The 15,250-nt window shown below is 44.5% G+C and overlaps 1 protein-coding gene and 1 pseudogene across 14 annotated transcripts in view; both read right to left on the reverse strand.

Annotated features, from left to right (window-relative positions):
- Positions 1-15,250, reverse strand: part of LOC132374406 (cytidine monophosphate-N-acetylneuraminic acid hydroxylase) — a 269,930-nt gene that overhangs the window by 34,445 nt on the left and 220,235 nt on the right. For all 14 annotated transcript variants that reach the window (XM_059938059.1, XM_059938051.1, XM_059938058.1 and 11 more), the window contains 2 exons: positions 2,818-2,927; positions 378-568 (listed from right to left, as the gene is read on the reverse strand). In XM_059938059.1, coding sequence (XP_059794042.1) covers positions 378-568; positions 2,818-2,927 — 301 coding nt within the window. The remainder of the gene's footprint in view (positions 1-377; positions 569-2,817; positions 2,928-15,250) is intronic.
- LOC132374408 (myc-associated zinc finger protein-like) lies at positions 4,060-5,515 on the reverse strand (annotated as a pseudogene).

Here is a 15,250-nt window from a genome sequence, read left to right on the forward strand (position 1 = left end):
GTTACACCCTGGCCCTTTATAGGAAACGTGTGCTGATTCCTACCATAAATGTTGAACTAAAAAAGGGAGTCAACATTAATAATCCTTAAACCTAGACTTTCACCAAGTACCCTCAGGGTGGGAAGTGAGAGGGTGGAGGGTTATTAACCCCTGTCCTCCTTCCCACAATAGCTCCTTTCGCATTCCCAGTGGTATAAAGCGTGAAAGCACTTTAAAAATTATGCTATGCAAATGTAAGCATTTATCTAAATTAGTCCTCTTATCATCAGCCCAACTGAATCTACCTCAAAATGAGCAGTGATTGCACAAGAACCTGAAAACCAGCGATGCCTTTACTGCAGCATTTTCTTCAGAGTTGAGTGCTCAGACTTCATTACCTCAGATGGTCTGAGTGCATGTGACTGATGTAAATTAGGTCCGCTTGGTACAGCCTCTCCAGCCAGTCAGATGGAGGCTCATGTAGTAACCACCATCCTCGGGCAAAAGCAGGACCGATTAACCAAGGGTCAAACACCATCCTCTTGTCTCCCAGCTTGAGGTCCATGCAGGCATGAGTCAGGTATGTTATCTGTCGGAAGACAGTGAGATTCAGATTATTAAATCATTACCAGCCAGCAAAAATGAACTCGGCTGCTTAGCTGACAAGTCACATTGGAGAACTTGGCTCCTAAGTATGTTCAGTGAAACAGGACGCAAGTGAGACCCAGCAGGAGTGTTTATATAGAATACAACTCTCAGCACAGGTCACTAGTTTAGTAGAATAGAAATGTTCATGGTGGGTTTTAGGTGTCAAACCAATTGATTTACCCAGCTCTACTCTCTTTAAATTAGCTCCTAAATATTTATTTACAGTCTGCACTGCAGAATAGCGTTTGCGGCCAGTCCTTCAAAGCACAATTTACAAGGAAGGGCAATTAGAGATGTTATGGCAGACACTTGGGGATTTAAATGCTGGAGTGGCTGGGAATAGGTACACGAATGAATGACTCCTGGTGGGTTTAAGGCAGGAGATAGATGGGCCCCAGGCTGAGCAGCTGAACTTTGTCGCCTGTGGACAGATACTCCAAGACAAAGATAATAGCTGGAGCAGAGAGGAGCTGAGTCCTGCCCAGATAAGAGATAAAGAGACCACACATACCTCATTCTCGAGGTCAAGGAGACCTTCCTGACTACACATGCGCAGAAAGGCTCCCTGAGGGCCAAAAAGGGAGGGGGCGCCACCCCACAGTAGGTGATGTCAACCTTCCCATAGGCCTCTGGACTAGAATCCATCTTGGCTAAGAGATGCACATACACACAGGGGAGGACCCTGAGTTATAACCAAATACGGACTCAGAGCCAGGCAAAGCAAGATGATTGGCCAGAGGAAACCCAGAAGAAATGCCCCATATAAGTGATTTAAACTACCACGAAGGGACAACTATCTCTCTCTGAGCCCACCCATGTGTGTCTATTCACACATACATTTTTCCTCCTAATAAACACTTTACTTGTTTCACTACTTTTCGTCTCTTTGTTGAAATTTATTTCTACAAAGCAGACAAGCCAAGGCCTTGTCACTGGCCCTCACGGTCTAGCGGTGAGGATTCAGTGCTCTCACTGCCGTGGCCTGGCTTCAATCTCTGGTCAGGGAACTGAGATTCTGCTTCAAGCCGCTGCAGGCTGAGGCCACCCGAGATTGGGCTGGCGTAGCCATGCAGCCTGGTTAAACAGGCTTGTAAGGCTTTCTCTTCTAAATTACCTGCTGACTCACTCAGGATGTCAGGGTCCTCTGAGAATGGCTATAAACAATGACTTAGAGACTGGCATAGACTAGAGGATTCTAAATCAATCCCTCACTTCCTTCCCCTGATCTGGCATATCCACAGGAAAAAGGAAAACACCAGGAGCAGAGATAAGGTAATAGAAACTCCAGTGTGAAAAGCCAATAAAGAGGGTAAGGAGACGTCAAGAAATCAGGGCTTCCCTGGTGGCGCAGTGGTTAAGAATCCTCCTGCCGATGCAGGGGACACGGGTTTGAGCCCTGGTCCGGGAAGATCCCACATGCCGCGAAGCAACTAAGCCCGTGTGCCACAACTACTGAGCCCATGCGCCTAGAGCCCGTGCTCCACAAGAGAAATGACCGCAATGAGAAGCCCGCGCACCACAGCGAAGAGTAGCCCTCGCTCTCTGCAACTAGAGAAAAACCCACGCGCAGCAACGAAGACCCAACGCAGCCAAAAATAAATAAATAAATTTATATAAAAAAAAAAAGAAATCAAATTCAGGTGATTATGCCTACTCTATATAGGTTCCCATTTGTTTCCTCAAAAAAGTAACAGCCCATTTTCTCAAATGAAAAGATTCTCAAATACTCCAGAAAAATTAATTTTTGATTGTTTACCTCTCTCAAACTATCAAAGTGTTTTTCTCTGGAGGAAACTCTCTTCTAAAGGTAGGAAAATGCACAAGAAGGTTTGTAAAGTTCTCAGGGCAATGTGCAGAAATATACAACTGGCCATTTTACCTGATAGCGATTTGGTATCAAGGGCAATTTCTGAACTTCCACCAATAGTTTTGCATGACTCTCCTTTGGGACCTCCACTAAAAGTTTTTTTGTTTTATTTTGTTTTTTTCTGGATGTATTTCCTTGTAATCCCTGCCAAGTTCTGGGGGTTCCTAAAAAATTTGCTCAAGAGTTCAGAATAACTATATTATATGTCCTAACCAGCCACCTCCAAGAATATTCAAGGTAATACAGGATGTAAATATATATATAAGAGGAAATCTTAGTTCTATTTTTGTTTTTAAGATTATTACAATTTAATGTTTCCTTACCTGCACTTCCCCAAAAGCCAAATCTTCAGGAGATCTGGGCTCTGAATCCCAGGGGTTAGGAGGATTCAGTTCTAGAAACAAAAGTCCATTTTCTTCATTCTTTTCCACAACTAGAACAAAAGGGGAACAAATCTGGATTAACAACAATAACAAAATGACTTTTAAAAAGCATCACTGAAATGGAAATGCATGGCTCAGGTACACAGAGTACAAAAATCAAAGGAAAATAAAAACAAAAGGCAATGCTCATTTGGGTCAAGCAATATCTACTGAGATGAAGGCTGAAGACCATCACCCATTCATTTCTTTTTTTTTTTTTAATTTAAAATTTATTGTAATGGGGTCTGCACAAAAGGAGGGGGTGAAGGGTGGGGAACATGCAGGGGACACAGGAACACGATGACATGGCCAGGGCCACAGCTTCTGTCGCGGGGGGAGGGATGAAAAGAAAAGGCCAGGGCTGGAGCTGGGGTGGAAGAGGGAAGGGGGAGACACTGTGGCTGCATTCCCCCCACCCTCAGGGAGCACCTCTAGTCCCTGGATCCCCCCATTTACCCTGGCCCCCTAAGATTCCATCTCTTGCCCTACCTCTGGCCCTAGTGGCTCCTTCTTTTGCTCCCCTTGACTTGTTTTCCCCTGACAGATTCTCAAGCAGGGCCTGACCCCAAACAACCCCACCTTATGAAGGTACAAACTGTGCCTTCCCTGCTTCTGCCCCTTCTCAAATGTCACCTTTCCCCCTCTCTGGGACAGAATCTTTGATTTCCCTCCTTCCTCTCCTCCCTCCTCCTGGAAAAAACAAAAAGCACCAACTCCCCAGGGAGGGGCAGTAGAGAGTAGGGTGGGCACTGGAACGAGGACAGCAAGAAGGACCATCAAGGGAGAAGGCTCACAAATCCCTGGAAGGGCAGGGCAGGGGGTTACAGAGAGGAGAGGGGGTGAGGGCAGGGGCCGCTCCTGTCCTCTGCCACCCCTGCCCACCGTCCAGGGGGCTTCAACACGACTGAGGGGCCAGGTGTGCATATGGGGTCAGGTCTGATAGGGAGAAGTGAGGAGCAGGAGAAACAAATCGTTAAAACCTAGCAAATTCCCCTAAGAAAACATTTCTTCCTCCTTTCCTTCTGGAGGCTCCTTGGTTGGTGGGGCAAGTAGTGAGGAGTTGGTGGGAAGAGACAGGGGAAGAGGAGATGGTATGGAGGGACTTTCCTCCATTCTCCCCTCTCCCCCGCACCAACTTGGAGCTCACCAGGGCTGGGAGGGAAGTGGCTGAGAGCTCACACGCACCCCCTCGGCCCCCGAAAGGGAGCCACAGCTCTGGAAGGGGCTGCCGCCACCATTGGACAGGCCTCACCTGTACCTGGTGGGTGCGGGGGTCCCCCTCAGCTGGTGGGCTGTGGCCGGGGAGGCGGCTCCGGGACAGGGGCGTCGCCCCCCCCCATGGGTCCGCATGTGGCCGGCCAGCTGGGCAGGGTCTCGCGGTGCACGCTGCACAGCTTGCACAGGATGAGGTCAACACGTATGCTGCTGTGGTGAAGCCTTTGTTGCAGAGCTCACGGACGTGGTGAGGGCCCTGGCTACGCACCTTCATGTGGTCCGAAATATAAGCCGAGCTCAACATCTTGCCACACACATGACCCGGCGCCTTATCTTCGTGTCGTACTGTGCGGACCCGCACTCGATCCTTGAACTTCGTAGCAAAAGCTGCCTCGCAGGGCTCACATCCGAAGGGCCGGTCTGTTGAGTGCACTCGTCTGACGTGACTGTTGAGGTGATCCCGCCGGGGGAAGCTCTTGCCACAGTGGGAGCAGCTGTAGGGCTTGTGCACTGCGCCGTCGTGTGAGCACACGTGGTAGCTCCTGCGGTCCTTCTGTCGGTTCCGAGGGTAGACGTCGCGGAAGGCCTCGCCGCACATCTCGCAGGCGTGGTTCTTCTGGATGCGCTTTCCACGGCACTCACGGCACCCGCGGCCACTGCAGCCGCTCGGCCGCCGGCTCTGCTCAGCTGGGGCACGTTCAGGAGGCTCAGGGGCACCATGGTGGGCATCTTCATAGCACCCGAGGGGACCCAGCCGGCTTTGGCTCCCGCGTGGATGGCGTCGTGCCTCCGGAGGCTGTAGCCGTTCTTGAACTCCTTGGCGCACAGGGCGCAGAGGTAGGGCCCCTTGCTCTATGCTGCTTCTCCAAGGCAGATGCGACTGGGGCCACAGCGACCGTCGCGGCTGGGGCAACGACGGCGCTGGCCGCAGCTGCAGCGATGGTGGCGGCAGAGACAGGGGGCGCGGCCTCGGCGGCGGGCGCCGACACCGGCAGGGGCGGCGGAGGGGGCGCCGGGGGCTGCTTCAGAACTGCTGTGTCCACAGTGGAGGCGGCGGCCGGGGCCGGGGGCGCAGCAGCAACGGCAGCGGCCGCGGTGGACTCCTGGGCGGCGGCGAGAACCGGGAGCAAGTCACCCTGGAGGCGCGCGGCCGCCGGGGCCTGGGGCGTGGGTGGGGGCGCCGGCGCGGCCTGGAATGGACTCTGGGGCGCAGCCCTGGGAGGCAAAGAAGACGCGCTGGAGCTCAGCCCCGACCGGCGGGGGGTTCTGGGCGTGACCCTGAGGTGGGAGGAAGGAGTTCGAGAGGCCGCCCCCCACCCCCGGCAGTCCAGGCCCAGCACGGGGAAGGGGGGCGCAGCACCGTACAAGGGAACGCGGGGAACATGGCCTCCGCCACGGCGGGGCTCAGCGGGGGCCGGGGGCGCGGGCTGCGCCGAATGCATGGCCCGCGGGCCGCTCTGCCGCCCTCGCAAGCCTGCGGGCTGGAGGGAGGGAGGGAAGGAGGGCGCCTGACGGGCCGTGGAGCGCGGCGGTGATGGCGGTGGCGACGCCCCCTGGATGGGGGCGGGAGGCCCCGCGGGGCCGGGGGCCGGGGGCGCAGGCGGCGGCGGTTGGAGCCTGGCCGGGCGGGTGGGGGGAGCGAGGGAACAGCCTCCGCCCCAGCTGCGCAGCTCACCCAGCCGGCGCCTCGGGGAGGGCGCCCCATTCATTTCTTTCTTCATATTACACTTAAGGAACTCATGAGATCTCAAGTGTGTCAGGGACACAGCTACACACCAACAGCTTCATTACCATCAAATGAATGATTGCTAGAGATGAGTTCAAGGTGCTAGGGGAGTGTCCAGGAAGGAGTACCTAGTTTGGTTCTAAGAGTCAAAGCCGATTTCAAGTAGGAGGTAACGCTCCAGCTAGACTTGAAAGATGAGGTATCTGGGCCCAACAAAAGAAATATGATGATGTGAAGCAAACAGGATGAGACAACAGCATGTGTAAAGGCATAGAGGCACGAGAGAGCTTGATATGCACAAAGTGACTACTCATTTATGACCGAGGAAAATGGTGTCTGAGCCAGGCCAGGATAGACAGGTAGGTCAGAGAAGGTCATGAAGGACCCTAGATTCCCTGCTAAGGAGGAGTTTGGATTTTATCTTGTGGCAATGAGGGGTCAATGAAGAATTTTAAGCAATTGTAGCAGACGTGCTGGTGGCTTGCACAAAATCTATTTTCTCCTTCTTCTTTACTATTAGCATCTAATTTTTTTTTTTTAAGGAGTGGTGATACACCTATCTAAAGATCATGATTTCCCAGACCCCCTAGCAATTATGAGTGGCCATAGCTCTACGCACAGTTTATATGGTTCTGCCCAGTGAGATGTGAGCAGAAGTGTACTAGTGGGACTTCCAGGAACACATTTATTTTCCTGACAAAGAGGGACAAACTCAACGGATCTGGACTGTTCACCCTTCATCTTCCCCCCGCCCCTTGTGTGAAACTTGGTTGCCATGCTTGGAGGAGCAGGAGCCATCTTGAGACCCTCAGGAAAAAAGTCAGATACTAAAGATGACAGAATGGGAAGACAGAAGGAACTTGGCTCCTTGATTAACCAAAGCCGTAATGCCCAAGACTGCCTGCTTTCCAACTTCTTGTGATGTAAGAAAACCTCAGATATGATTGGGCCACTCTTATTTGCGTTTTCTATTACAATGGCTGAAAGCAATACCTAAATGCTATAGCAAGGGAGTATTAAAATCAGAACTTCATTTTAGGAAGACCACTGTGAGACACATGGAGAGGATCAATTGGAGGGAGGCGGGACCATATTTGAGAGCCCTCCCATTGTTTTGGGAGGCCATCAGCAAACCACTGATGGACATGCACTCAGGAGAAAGATGGCCTGTTTGGAGCCCTCACTCTCCCACTTAATAGCTTAATAGCTGGATGACCTTGGACAACTTACTTGACTTCTCCATTCTTCACTGTTTTTATCTATAACCCTAGCCACCTCCAAGGACAGTCATCCTAATAAATGCCAGCAATTTTACTAACTGCTCAATGAAAGCAAGTGAGGTCCTAGACCAAAGCAGTCCCTGTGGAAATGGCATCATTGCCCTGCCCTCAAAGCCAAGCATTTTCCTACTTTCTTCAAAGCATATAAAAAAAAATGTTTTGCCTACACTTTCCAAATGAATAATTATACTCACTATAAGACAACTGCTAATGGAAGAAACTGAGGTAAAAATTACCCCTAAAATGAAAAATGGTACATTTTTTAATATTCCCTAATAGTTGAAAACAAAAACTTATATATGCTGTCAAATTTCAATTTTCAAGGTCAACTTGAGGGACTGTAAGAAAGAAGAGTTGAAAACTTAAAGAATTACGTCCCCTAAAGTCTGTTTTGCTCTCTCACTGCCCTAGCTGCACCCTCGTGGCTACATATTCTCCCTCTCTGCCCCTGACAACACTGATAACACATTTAGACGATCTCCTTGGAAAGCTCTCCTCAGTATCAGCACTGCCCACTACCTGGCTTCATCTGGGACTCAGCTGTCATATTATCAGACAGGGCCTTCTGACCACTCCATCTCAAAGAGCACTCTCCGGCCCTCTACCCTCATTTTTTTCTTCCCAGCCCTATTGTCACTGGACGTATTGTATATTGTTTGCTTATGGTCTGTCTCCCCTATAAGACTATGAGCTCTGTGAGAGCTGGCATCGTGGTTTGTTTGATGCTCTGTCAGTAGTGTGCCAAGAACGTTGCCTGACTCACAATTGGCATTTGTTAAATATCTGTTGAGTTAATTGATTAATTAATGGTCATCATTCCATGTCTCCCAAGACTCTCTTGGGGTGCACAGCCCCCTTTCCCAACCCAGGCACTGCTCCGGCCCAGACTGGGCACCTCAAGTTGGGAAATTTAGATATAAGATTATCTCAACAAAAGCCCCAAATAAAGTATATTACTTTTTCATTTTTTTTTTTTTTAAATTAGTTTTTTTTTTTTTTAATTTTATTTATTTATTTATTTATGGCTGTGTTGGGTCTTCGTTTCTGTGCGAGGGCTTTCTCTAGTTGTGGCAAGTGGGGGCCACTCTTCATCGCGGTGCGCGGGCCTTTTCACTATTGGCCTCTCTTGTTGCGGAGCACAGGCTCCAGACGCGCAGGCTCAGCAATTGTGGCTCACGGGCCTAGTCGCTCCGCGGCATGTGGGATCCTCCCAGACCAGGGCTCGAACCCGTGTCCCCTGCATTGGCAGGCGGACTCTCAACCACTGCGCCACCAGGGAAGCCCCTACTTTTTCATTTTTAAAAGAGCATTTTAAAAGCTAGAAACATGATCGCACCAGATAGCTTCAGTTGGTCCCTACAAACCCCCTCTTCTCTACCTGTCTCCACCCTTGTCCACCTACTGTCTCCTTCAGGAGGTTGACTTAGCTGGACCACATCAAAGGGTTCCCACTCTCTCCTCCTTTTAGGTGAGTTTGGCTATTGGGAAGCTCCAGGGTGAGATGGTAAGAGAACTCAGTGAGGTTGGGTCGCTAATACCTCTGCCTCTTTCCCTGTAAGGTCACCTTGAACTAGTTATGCTCTGGGCATGGACAGAGGTCACTGCTCATCTCATAGAAGCCAATTCTTTATGACTCTCTCTTCTTCCAGATTCTGGAAACTGCTCCCCCCTCATCCCTTTGGGCCTAAAGACAGATAATTTGGTTGTTATCAACTCCAGGTTACTCCACCTTCCCTGTGATTCTCCCACATCCACACCTTATAAAATATCCTTTGATGAAAACACGCTCTACAAATCATCCCAATTTGAGGGTGCCATCTTTTTTCCTTTTGTGAATGTAACTAATACAGTAATTAAGAATCACTATCCTGAAACCCCAAATTCAGAAGAGTGATTACCTCTGGGGGATGAGGGGGTATGTAATATGATCAAGGAAAGGTATTTAAAGATCTTCTGCTGTTAATGTTTTATGTCTTAAGCTGAGCACTGGGCACATGGTTGTTCACTCTGTTATTTTTACACCTTTTAAATATTGCTTAAGAGTGTAATAGAAGCATATTAATTAATATTTTTCCTAGTAATAGTTATCAACTTATTTAATAGTAAAACACAATTGGCTTTCTTAATAAAATCAGGAACACACAAAGGATGCTTAATAGCACTATTCTTATTAAACTATGTCCTTGAAAATGCAAGTGATATAATAAAGATACATATTATTATTTCCAGGCTATATGATTGCCAGAGAACAGTGTCATGAAATAGAAAGAATGCTGGATTTGGAAACATCTGGGTTGGGATTATGACTGGGCTGCCTATTATCAGCTTCCTGGGCTGCAGTTTCCTGATCTGTAAAATAGGATCATGATACATACTTTGCAGAGTTGTTGTAGGGATTAAATTATATAATAAATCCTATAGTGTCTAGCACTATGCCTGGCACAGAGAAGGGATTTGAAAAATAATATAATTATTATGGCAATTATTTTACCTTCCAAGAATGAAGAGTTAAAAAGAAAGTTCAGTATTGGACAAACAAAATTATATACTAGCAAATACCATTTCGAAAATACAAGGCATTATGGAAGACTCTCAGAAAACTGCATTGATATCCACTCTTAAGGATTTTCCTTCTTTAGAATTGTTCTCTCTCAAGAAAAGCAGAAAAAAATAAGAGTCTGTAACTCTTAACTATTATTTCAAAGCAAACACCATAAAAGTTTTTATGCCCCTCGCACAAAGATAATGCATTTATGCATGGAAGAAAAGCATAACATCTGCCAACTCCCTGCCTCTATAAAGCAGGAGAATGTGTTATCCTTATTTTGACTGCACAAACTGATGCAATCTAGGTTATTTGGGTTATAACTTAATATTTATCCAGAAGAACAAACAAATGGAATTCATTAAAATCTTTTTATAAGGAAGAATAATGAAGAAGAATTAGAGCAAAAACATTTTAGAAAACTGTAATAATTAAATCATTGATTATTGGCATAAGGACGGTCAAGGAGAGGATCCTAATTAAATAACAGTTTAATATTCTAAGAGTGGGATCATAGATTGGTGGAAAAGGAAGGGCTATCTAACAACGGTGCTGTGCAACTGTTTAGCTAAGTATTCCAGTTGATTAAAGACACAAAGAAAAGCAACCAAGTGGTTAAAAAGTATGAAAAAATAGAATATCAAAGGGAGGACTTCTAAGTTTAATAGCAATGGAAACAATTCCAGTGGAAAATCTGAACAGATACAAATGTAAAATGAAAAAGTTCTACCACCAAAGAAAATTGGCAAACATGTTTGGAAAATATTAGCAACATATTTGAGAAACAAGTGTAATTTAAAACAACAATGCTCTTTTTGACTCAAACGAGGAAAGTCTGAAAAAGTAAGAATGCCCTGAGCTGGTAAGGCATGAAGAGAAAAGGCAGGCTTATTAACTAGTTAGAGGGAACAAAAACTGGTTCATTCTAAAAAATGGATTGTAATGCAATACATATTAAAGAATGAATGAATGAATAATGGACTCATTCATTCATTTAGTACCTCAAGTAAAGACGACTGTGCTAATCATATTTTTCAGTTCATGACACATGATATTCGGTCCAGGCAAAGCTACTTACTTACTTAACTTACTTATTCCCTTTATCTCTGTTTCCCACTCTTATTTCCTCCTCCTCCCCTACAGGCTACAATTTGAAGGGTCATGCAAAATATGTATTATATTGTATATGTGCATCTTTAGTTTATATAAACGGTATTGGGTCTCCAGTCTGTTTCTTACTCTTTTTCACTCAATACCCTGTTTTTAAGATTCATTCATGTTACCACATGTACATCTAGTCCATTTCCTCTAACTGCAGTTTAGTATTCCCTGGTTCACCGCATTTTACTGATTCACTCTCCCAGTGGTGGACCCATAGACTCTGCCACAACAAGGTTTCTTTGGTATACAAAGAGGAATGGGAGTGATGGGTCATGGCGTATTCATAAACCTCCCCTGACTAGTCACTGTCGGGTTCCTCTCTAGCGTGGCTGTACCAGCCACATTCCCACCACAGGCATGACTATTTCTATACCCTTATATCTCTGACAACATTCTGCGGCACCTTCGTTTCTTTCTATCAGTCAAAAAGACATAGAGTAACACCTCATTGCTTTACTTTGCAGTTTTCTGATAATTAACGAGTTTGAGCATATCTTCATGGGCTTATTGACCTTTGCGGATTCTTCTGTAAAATGCTAGTTCATATCCTTTCTGCATTTTTATATTGGGTTTCCTATCTTTTTCTTGTCAATTTGCATTACTTCCTCCTATATGCTAGATAATATTCCCTTGTTGGTTGCCAATATTGCAAAATAGTCACCCAAACTGTCATACGTCTTTTAACTTTGTCCATGGTGTCCTCCAATTAGCAGAAATCTTTAGTGCTGATGAAATCACATTCACCAGGGTTTTGTGTGTGTGTGTACATGTGTGTGTGTGTGTGTGTGTGTGTGTGTGTGTGTGTGTGTCTTGGTGGGGGGGTTATCCTTTGAGCTGTACTTCTGAAGTATTGTTTGAAGAGTCAGGAAGTGCTACCAATTTCTAGGTCACAAAGATATTCTACATTTCTTCTGTTACTTTTACAGTCTGACCTTTTTCATTTAGGCTATTAGTCCATGTGAAGCCCATCTTTATGTTACGATGTATGAGGTGTTAAATATGGGTAAAAGCATTAATTAGTCATACCCTGTTACCAGTAATTCACCTATCTTACAGAAAAAACTCCAAAAACAGAGAAGTTCTTAAGCAGAAAGATCACAGTTTTGGTTTTGATGGCAAAAAAAAAAAAAAAAAAAAATCTGTGAACAGCCTAAATTCCAACAACAGAGAAATGGCTAAATAAATTATTTAAGTTAATATTTAATGTAAGCATACTTTAAAATTATGTATATATAGAATCTGACATAATATGACTAATATAATAAATTAACAAGACAAAAAAAAGGATGCAAAACTAATATATAGAATAATTATAATTATTTGTAAAAGTATGCTTAAAAAGATGACTGGAAGTTGGAACAACTAGATAGAAGATCAACAAGGAAATAGAAGACTCAAACAATACTATAAACCAACCAGACCCAACAGACATAGACAGAACACTCCACCCAACAATAAAATACACATTCTTCTCCAGTACATGCAGAATATTCTCCACAAACCAGTACAAACCATACGTTAGGCCATAAAATAAAGTAAAAAGGATCAAGTCATATAAAGTATGTTCTCTGACCACGATGAAATGAAATTAGATACCAATAAGAGAAGAAAGTTGGAAAATTCACAAATATGTAGAAATCAGACAACATACTTCTAAATACAAATGGTTTAAGGAGGACGATCACAAGAAAAATGAGAAAATACTTTGTGACAAGGAAAAATGAAAACATAATATTCTGAAACTTATGGAATGCAGCTAAAACAGTGCAGTGCATAAAAGGAACACACCTATAATAAAAAAGATCTCAAGTAAAAAACCGAACCTTCCACCTTATGAAATTAGAAAAAGAAGAGCAAACTAAACCCAAAGCAAACAAAAGGAAGGAAATATTAAAAAATTAGAGCTAAAATAAACGGAATTGAGACTAGAAAAACAAGAGAAAATCAATGAAAACAAAAGTTTGTTCTTTGAAAAGATTAACAAAATTTCCAATCCTTTAGCTAGACTAACCAAGAAAAAAGAGAAAAGTTTCAAATTACTAAAATCAGGAATGAAAAGGGGGACATTAATATCAATCTTACAGAAATAAAAAAGAACATAGGAAATATAATAAATATTATATATCAACAAATTGATAACCCAGATGAAATGCAGAAATTCCTAGGAAGAAACAAACTAACAAAATTGACTCAAGAAGAAATAGAATATCTGAGAAGACCCATAACAAATAAAGAGATTTAATTAGTAAACAAAAAACTTCACAAACATTAGCCCAAGCCCAGATGGCTTCACTGGTGAATTTGACCGAATGTCTAAAGAAGAATCAATACCAAACTTCACAAATTCTTCCAATAAACAGAAGAGGAGGGAACACTTCCTAACTCACTTTATGAGGGCAGTATTACTACCCTGATCCCAAAATCAGACAAAGACATCACACACAAAAAACTACAGACCAATATTCCTTATGAATATAGACATAAAAATCCTTAACCAAATATTAGCAAATACAATTTGGCAATATAAAAAATAATTATGACCATGACCAAGTGGGGTTTATGCCAGCCTGGTTCAATACAGGAAAAGCCATAGCGACAGAAAGTAGATTAGTGGTTGGCCAGGGGCTGAGGGAAGAGGGGAATGGGACTGACTGCTAATAGTTACAAGGTTTCTTTTGGGGATGATGAGAATGTTCTGGAATTAGATAGTGGTGGTAATGGCACAACATGTGAAAATACTAAAAACCATTGAGTTGCACACTCTAAAAAGGTGAATTTTATGGTATATGAATTATATCTCAGTTAAGAGAAGGAGGAGGAGAGGGCTGGGGAGAGGAAGGAAGGGGACCTCGGTGACGACTGGAAGATACCAAAACAGGTGTTGTCTTGAGGTGATGGGAGTGCAAGTGAGCGTCTTCTTCCTTCTACTTTCCTGACTTTTACCTTTTTAATGATGACCATATATTGTTATTTATAATAATAATAAAATCAAATAATCTCAGTTCGTACGAGATCAAGCCATCCTTCTCTTTCTTGGGGTGTGGTAGGAAATCACTACAGTGTAAGTAGCACTGGACTGAAAAGTGGGCTCTGTTAACAAAATTTTCCACTCTCACAGCGTTTCCTCACTGGAGCAAAGGCTAAAAACTTCAGTGGGTCTTGTTATCTCCAGCCCTCCACTGACCCTGCTGCCACCTCTAGCCCTGCCCTTCACCTGCCACAGCAGCAAACATCAGCCCTCTGCATCAGTTCCCAGCCTCGATCTATTTTCCAATTGATCCAATTTTCTGCTGGGTGGGAAATCCCTTCCTCCTGCTCCTAAGGTCCCAGTTACAGGGGTGATGTGCAGATTATTTGAGACATACATATACAAATAAAACATTATGCTCTGTGTACCAAGTTCTGAGAATTTAACAGCTGCTCACTTTGAAAATTCTTTCAACAACGCAATAAGATAGTTACTACCAATATTATATCCTAGTGAGGAAACTAAAGAACAAAGAGATTGACTAACTTGCCCCAAGTCATTTAATTGTGTGTTTGAGCATCAGGATCTGAACCCAGGCTGTCCTGCGCCATTCACTCTTAACCACTTTGCTATAATGTCTCACTATAGGTCTTGTCCAAAAGACTTAGAGGTTTTATAAAGGTCCCTAAGCAGATTTCTGGGTTACATACTCATAAAGTTGATAGTCTATTGTCCTTTCACTTACACAAACAGTTTGATATGTTCAAACCTTTGCTTCTCACCTGTTTTCTGCCAAATAAATTTAACAGTATTTGTACAGTTCCTGCTAACAATGCAGTCTGCAGGTTTCCTAGGCTAGGTCAACAGACATGGGATGAGGCTTACTGGCAAAAGAACCTAGTAACCGAGGCATCCCTTTGAGGGGCAGGGGGAGGATGAACTTGTAGTCAAAGCAATTAGCAACTTTCCCCAGAATAGCATTCTATCTCTTTTGGGGGGTGACCGGAAAAGGACATGCACCTCAGTAAGTGACATCTCTGCTCTGGGAACTGGGAGAATGCCTTTGCAGGTCAGACCCTTCTTTAAAAAGTGATTAGGAGTTGGTCTCACCGAGACACCTGGACAGCACTGGCCCTGATAGCCTATTCCATATACAATAATTATAGCCTGAAAAAGATGTAGAGGTAGTGTAATCAAAGTTCCCAGACTGGAGGTCCAGCCCAGGAAGCCCACTATTCAGCTCCCCTCACAGGTAACCAGTGGTCAGCCTGCCCCCATCCATAGGTGCTTATGCGTACATGTTTTTTCAGAATAGGGCCATACTATATGTAATATTTATAATCTGCTTTATTTATCAAAAATCACTCTTATTATTTTAGTTTCTTCAATAGTATCACTTTTAAGACACAGTGGAATTATTTATAGTCTTTAAATTGTTT

Source organism: Balaenoptera ricei, chromosome 11, assembly GCF_028023285.1.
Source record: "Balaenoptera ricei isolate mBalRic1 chromosome 11, mBalRic1.hap2, whole genome shotgun sequence".
Lineage (NCBI taxonomy): Eukaryota > Metazoa > Chordata > Mammalia > Artiodactyla > Balaenopteridae > Balaenoptera > Balaenoptera ricei.